The sequence below is a fragment of the Pygoscelis adeliae genome, unplaced genomic scaffold (genome assembly GCF_000699105.1).
Source record: "Pygoscelis adeliae isolate BGI_AS28 unplaced genomic scaffold, ASM69910v1 Scaffold4, whole genome shotgun sequence".
NCBI classification, from domain to species: domain Eukaryota; kingdom Metazoa; phylum Chordata; class Aves; order Sphenisciformes; family Spheniscidae; genus Pygoscelis; species Pygoscelis adeliae.
Genome location: NW_008824986.1, coordinates 584,141 through 591,344, shown reverse-complemented (window position 1 = coordinate 591,344; position 7,204 = coordinate 584,141). Strand labels below are relative to the sequence as shown.

The window sequence follows — 7,204 nt, the reverse complement described above, 5'->3', positions numbered from 1 at the left end:
AAAAAAAATAAAAAAAAGGGGGGGAAAACCAACAAAAAAAAAAAAAAAAAAAAAACCCAGCCACGATTCAAGTTATGTCTTTATATGGCTAGGAAACTCCGTTCCTTCTCATCAGTGACGAGTTTTTCTGCCTAACTCTGCGCATCAGGGGATACAGGCTGCATGGGCTCCCCAGCCACCTCGCCTCCCTGCACCCTCCCCATCCTCATCCCCATCCCCACGGTGCTGGGGAGGAAATCAGCCATTTCACTGACACTACTAACTGCAGTCACAGCGAGAAGGAAGGAAAAAGAAACCATCATCTCTTTGCCCCGTGAAGTGCTTGTGAATTAACACAGGGGAATCCCTTTGGAGGAGAAGCTGGAAAGCATTACAGCTCCACCTCCCAAAGAAGGGGAAGATTAATTGAGAGGGCAAACATCACTGGAAATGTTGTCCTGGCTACTGACCTGCTCCTAATTAACACCAAGCTCCCACCAATTCCCCCTTGACATCAGCCCAAGCACTCATACCCCGCAGCGCCGGCTGGCTCAGACCTTGGGCAAGCAAAAGGATCGCCAGGATTCAGCTTCCATCCCATGGGCAGCACCCCCAGCCCAGCATTTTTCACAGCTCACTCCATCGCACACGCGCATGCTCCTTCCTCTGGCGCTGCCCGCTGCTGCCTGCTGTTGAATAGTTGCCTGGAAAGCGCAGGCAGAACATATGGATCTGTTCTTATAGCAAAGCCTTCAACAGCATCTACCTACTGGAGTCCTCATCAGGGCTGGGGTATTGGAACTGTTTTCATCAAATAAAATAAAATAAAAAAATATATATGTATTTTGCACAGAGCGGTACGAAGACGTGAGCTGGGCTCTGTAAACAGCCAGGCAAAGCTGGGCTCTTCCAAGCCCACCTGGGTCATTAGATCCCCTTCGCATTCACGTACCATTGCATTCATCATGGCATCAGCCAACCTGGCTCTGTTAGACTTCATCAAATTTCCTGCTCCACTTGCATTTTATTAGCTGCTTAACTCCTCTGGAAAGCAGGTTTTTGGCTGGTTTTATTTTACCTCCTTCCCAAGGAATCTAAGTACAGGCAATTGTGCTAGGATCAACTTGCCTGACACATGTATCTCAGGTCCTTCCCGTAGGAGACGCTTAGGTCACCAGGGCAGGACCTCTCCAGCCAGGGCTTGTCCCAACACCCGCAGCCAAGGAGATGAAGATCACAGCCAGGTTCAACCAAGAGTCTGGAGCACCAGGCAAGGTGGTGGTGATGAGGCAGAGATCAAGCCAGGGAGTCAAGCCACAGGTCAGGTCCAGTGATGGCTGGGCAAGTCCATCATGATGGGGCAGGTCCAAGCCATTGCTCTTTATTATATGGTAAGAGAAGGTGGGCATCCATTGCTTAACACAAAAATGAGTAGCTACAAAGGGCAGAGCGCTGGGCATCTGACACAGGCATCACAAACACGCTTGGATTTTATACGCATGAATTACGCTGATGATTTCCCACCAACTAACGTGCTTCCAGCTTGCACAGCGCTACAGCTTTGGGCTGGAGTGGCACTCCTGCTACCCGAAAGTGCCCGGCACGGTACCTCTGCCAGCATCCTATTTTAGTCCAGCAGCAGAAGCAGCAACCCCTGCCCCAGGAGGAGGTCTGCTGGGACACCGCTACCCCCTCGCAGCCCTGTCACGGGGCATTTCACCTGGGACGAGGCACCCCAAAGCCAGTTTATGGGTTTACGGCAAAAGCCGGGACTTGCTGACTCAGGCGGCCGGAGGAAAGCCGCGCTGCCGTGCCAGGGCAAGGCTGGATTAAAATATGAAAGAGCCTGGTCCCGAGCCACAGCCCACTTGGGTTTGCTCTGCTCTGCAGCTCGTGATTAATTATATATGGCTCAAGAAATAAAGCAGCCCAGACTTTCTCATTTGTGCTTTCTCCCAAAGGTGGGATGCGACACGCTGCTGACTCCAGCCACGACCCACAGGCAAAGTGGATACCATGGGGACTTGTGTGCACACCTGATCAGAGCAGCCTAATAAACAAAACAGAAACCACAGCAGTCACCTTGGCATTTGCAAAAATGAAAAAAAACCAACCCAAAAACACCATTGCAAGAGGCATGCACGAACCTGCTTGTCTTAAGAAGGAGCAGCTCGGGTTGTATTTCAGCATTTTGGGAAGGGAGGCCAGGTGCCACCCAAAAGGCCCCAATAAGCTTTCCTTGGGCTCTTGCCAAGAGATCGATCCCATCCTCAACGATCAGTTTGCCATGTGCTTCCCACCCCCAATTTTATTTTGTTTAATAATACCAAATCAAATGAAATCTGGCAAGGTGGGACTATCATTACTGATATTTCTAACATGAGATGCTGTCTGCAGTTCTCGGTGAAGGTAATTCCCAAACTAGAAAATGGCCCTTTGAAGACAATTCCACTGGAAAGAGGGAAAATAACACTTTTTTTTTCTTTTAAGGAAAACACCAAGCTCACTTCTGCCAGCTTGCAGAGGATGAATTCTCTTTTCCAGCTCTCCTGCGTCTCCCCAGGCTATGGGAGAGAGGAACTGGCCCCACTGGCCCAGCGCCAGCCTTGCTAAGGGGGGACCCCCCCCCCCAGCACCCCGGGTAAGCGACTCCTCCATCACCGCTGGGTAAAAAGCTCCAACTCCCACAGGAATTCAGGAAATTCTGACACTTAACACTGCTGAAATGTGGAAAAATTAATGAAGCTGCTCCACTCAGCTAGAGGAGCAAACAGCACTGAGGAGGGGGAAATCCAGCTGCGTGCATAGTATGTATTTTTCCTACACGATTCACACTTAATTTGGACAAGAAGTCCCAGAAAGCCGGGCTATGTGAACGCAGGCACCATCACTAACCACCGCTCCCCCTTCATCCAGAGATTGCCCGGTGGGGGCATTGGGGGGATGTGTAGAGGGATGCATCTGCCCTGCACAGACCTGGACCACACCTGGCAGCAGCACAGTGTGCGTGGCACCAGGGCATGGCCCAGAGGTACTCGGCCACTGTTTTGGTACCTCTCCATCTGCAAGCTTATCAGCATCACGGGGGAACAGGGAATTAAGCGAGATAATTAACCACTGAGACTTTGACTCCATGCTCTTTACCGGGCACGCTGCCTAGTATTGCAAACTCAGGCAAGATGCTAAGCAGGACGCAGAGAGAGCTTTCCACTGGTGAAGTTGGGGGGTAAAATACCACCTTCAGACACATCTGCTCCATTCCCATTGAGAGTGAAATCTTGAGACATTCACCCTCCAGGCATTTAAACCAGCACCTTTCTTCTTCCCAAAATTAACCCAACAGTTCAGGAGCTGCAGGGAAAATCCTGGAAGATAAAGCCATACTTTTTGCACTGGGGCATCATTATGGGTACTGTTTCTTCCTTCGTTCCCTATTAATTACTGCTCCTGAGGGCTTTTGTGCTCTGCTTATCTGCTGCCACCCATCCGAAGCAGGCCAGGGCGACAGGGATGGAAAACGCTGGCTCTACAGTTTGCGGCACGTTGGTGTTTGGTGCAAATAACCCCAGAGAGCAGCGGGGAACAGTCAGCCACGGAAAGCAAATACGGTGCCTACAGATGATAATTCTTCACCCATCTCTGCAACCAGCAAAGCACAAAAGAAGCAAGGTCAACCACACACTGCTAAAGCCAGCGTGGAAAGATGGGATGCCTTTGCTGCAGCAAGATGTGTTTGCTGGGGGAGATTTCTGACTAATGCTACTTTATCAGTTAGGAATTTGGTGGCTTGGACCAGCTTTGAAATTATGTTATGGACGACAGCATCTTCCCACCCTGGTACGAGACACCCTTGCAAAAAAAAAAAAAAAAAAAAAAGCCAGATTTTCATGCGTGGATGGCCAGGGAAGGTGCCACGGGTTTGGCATCTGTGAAAAAAGTCAGCTCACTTCCATGGCTAAATATGGATTTAGGAAAGACTTAATGAGTACTCTCTTTTTCAAGAACTGGGGTTTTTTTCCCCTCATTATTTACAATCTCAGTCTCCGTTTATACACAGCGTAATCTCTTTGTGTACACAGCCTTTATCTGCAGCATCCCCGAACACTTCCTCTGACCAGAAACAAGTGGCCAAGCACGGTCCTGTGCCTCCCATGCATGCTATACTGGGATGCAAAAGCCGCAATCCCCTTTTGAAGCTCATGGATAACTTCCAGAAAAAGTCCACAGCAATTCCAGGGTACGTGCATATCGAAGAGCAACAAAGCTACCTACAGCTGGTGCTCCCCACGTTAGGTCAGTCCCTATCTAGCACGATGTTAATAACAGTCCCCACCGTGTACGTCCCTCCCGGATGCTCTGCTCCTTCTCTGACGGGTCATGCTGGAGGTACAGCATGGTCATAAATACCATCCCCCCATCCCATCCACACCTATTACCGCGTTTCGGTTCTGTTTCTTGTTCCAATTGCTAAATCAAGCTCTTTTACCGCTTTTTGGGGGTCCTCTTGGTCTCACAACTCCTCCAAAGGGGACCGACCCTGAGCAGATATAAGCTGGCAGACTAACTTAAGCCAGAGGACCATACAGAATTCTACACCAGCCAGAAAAACCCATGAAAGAGAGAAACCAACTGCTACGTTGGATGTATCACAAAATCCTCTTTACCAGAGGAGGAGCAGAGCCCCTGCTCGGGCTCCGTCCTCCTGACCTCTTCCCCCAGCCTGCAATCGCCACATGTGCTTTGCCGGATGATGGGAAATTGCTGCTTGAGGCCAGGGCATTTATTTGTTGGCCATGGAGCAATAAATACATTGCAGGAAGAAAAAAAATAGTTTGGTTTTTTTTTTTCTTTTCCCTAGCACTGCTGGAGCTCTACATGAAGAAATAAAACATCTGTGAGACAACACATCAGCAACCACGGTGCTAACACGATGTCCCAGGATAGCTTCGGAAATGGGAGCGCACCAAAACCACCCTGCAGAAGCCCTCGGCGTTTACAAACCACCAAAGCCCCGTGCATCAGCACAACGCGGCTCGGCTAATCCCACCCTGCACAGCAGCAGCAAAGCCTCCGCAGAGCCGGCTGCATCGGGGGTTAATGAAGGTAAAGAGGGATGAAGCAAGCGCCCTGAGCTGCTGATCCTGGGGGAAGAGCCACTTCTTCCTTTACATGAGCTTAAAAGAGTCGGCTTGGGGGTACCACGGATGGCAAGACAGGTATGGCTGCATAAATCCACATGCAAAAGCATCCTGCAATACACGCTACATCCTAAACCGGCATCGCTGCTACTACCTGCAGCCAAGGGATGGCTGGAACGAGGGCAAAAATAATGACAACCCCCTTCTGAGAAGGTGTACAAGGGGCTGAGATGAGAGAACTCGGGGCTAAAGCCTAGAAAAGCCTGGAAAAGTTAAACTAAAGCCCACTTGAGATGGACCCTAACAGTAGCGTGGGCTCCAGGGAAGGGAAACCCCCTAACAGCGTCCTCGCTGCTTCCCGGCCACAGCGGGACACGGACTCAGCTGCCAACCGCTTCCAGCATCCCTTCGCTCACGATGCCAACGGGAATTACATCTGCAATGCAACCTGCACACTTAAAAAACAGGTTTTCATTCCAGACGCAGCACTACTAGTTGCTTGCTGGAGCTATAGGAAATACCTTTAAAGCTTTTAAGCCTGCCCAAATTCGCCAGCCCCAGCACGATCCATGTCACGGAGAAATTTCTGTAAATTCACAGCTTCATCTGATTCCAAAAAAGATGCTTCAAAAGGTGTGGATTATGTGCTAAAATTGTTGGCAAAAAAATAAACTACTATATGTAAGCGAAATATGCATTTCTAGCTGTGCTGCTCTATCATTTCTGCTTGTATAGTAACACCAGGCGCTATATAAAAAGAAAGGAATGCCAGATTGTTTGTGCTAGCAGCCAAAATTGGATAAGGAACTCCCAGAATAAAACAACCAAAAAAGAAATAAAATTTTAAAAAAAGGGCAAAATAAGGCATTTATTCCAACCCAGGAGTAACGTAAGTGGTACCAGAAGAAAACAGCAAACGCTGGCACCTAAAACAAGAATTAAATTGGTGCAAAGGAAATTTGAAGGGCAGTGGGCCAAAGGTATAAAAAAATAAGAAGAAATTCCTCAAGTGTATCAAAGGTAGGAAACCCACGGGCAGACCAGACGCCAGGGATAAGGGGGTAAGGGAGCCTTTTAAGCGATTAAAGCACTGTGGCAGTAAGTTACCGATGCTGAACTGTGCTTCCCCTGCACTCAGAAAGCCAAAAGGCTCTGAGCACATCAGCTACTAGGAAAAAAAAAGAGGTCCTCCCCCAAAAAGATGCTTAGCGGGAGCAAGACCACGTGCTAACAGTGATTTCGGGAGACGTTTGAGCTCACTCGGCCTCATTTAAGAGGTGGGAAACGCGGAGAAAAAGTTCCTGAAGCAGTCCCAAGGTAAAACATGGGTGAGTGAGGATGAAGCAGCACCACCAGCAGCGTGGGTACCTGTCCCGGAGGCAGGGCAGAGCCCGTGGGCCTAAGGGCATCTGACACGGTCCACCTCTGGGCAGGAGGCAGCTCAGGCATGGCACAGGCAATTTTTTCAACCCCTTTAAATAAATATAGCTGCATCGCTGCACATGTAGCGGAAGGAAGGAGCACTCGCACGTGTAGCGCCCTGCCATGCTTACGCCACAAGGCACGTGGGGAAAGGGAACCCGCAGCAGCCAGCTGGTAAAGGGCAGTGTATGGTGCAGACACCTAACACGCCACCAAAAAATCGGGTTTCAGGACACCGCGACCCACCTCTTAAGAGAAAACCACCCCAAAACGCGGGCAGCGTGCACAAACCGCCCCGCCGGCCCCAAGCTTACCAGTCCGTCACAGTTGCTGATGGCCACGGCAGCGCCGGGCATGCCGGAGATGTCGCCGGTGAAGAGGCACCGCTGCTGGAGGGGTTCCCGGAAAAGCACCTCAAAATCTAAGAGAAAACCACCCCAAAACGCGGGCAGCGTGCACGAACCGTCCCGCCGGCCCCAAGCTTACCAGTCCGTCACAGTTGCTGATGGCCACGGCAGCGCCGGGCATGCCGGAGATGTCGCCGGTGAAGAGGCACCGCTGCTGAAGGGGTTCCCGGAAAAGCACCTCAAAATCCTCGAGGTGCAGCTCCTTCCCGAAAACCGTGACGTTGAAGTAGAGCCAGCGGCCGCCGGCCCCGCGGCGCC

The 7,204-nt window shown here is 50.5% G+C and overlaps 1 protein-coding gene across 1 annotated transcript in view; it reads right to left on the bottom strand.

The window, feature by feature from the left end:
* ADAMTS14 (ADAM metallopeptidase with thrombospondin type 1 motif, 14) overlaps positions 1-7,204 on the bottom strand; it is a 40,891-nt gene that overhangs the window by 31,111 nt on the left and 2,576 nt on the right. The window contains exon 3 of the mRNA XM_009325973.1: positions 7,026-7,197. Within this exon, the coding sequence (XP_009324248.1) occupies positions 7,026-7,197 (172 nt within the window). The remainder of the gene's footprint in view (positions 1-7,025; positions 7,198-7,204) is intronic.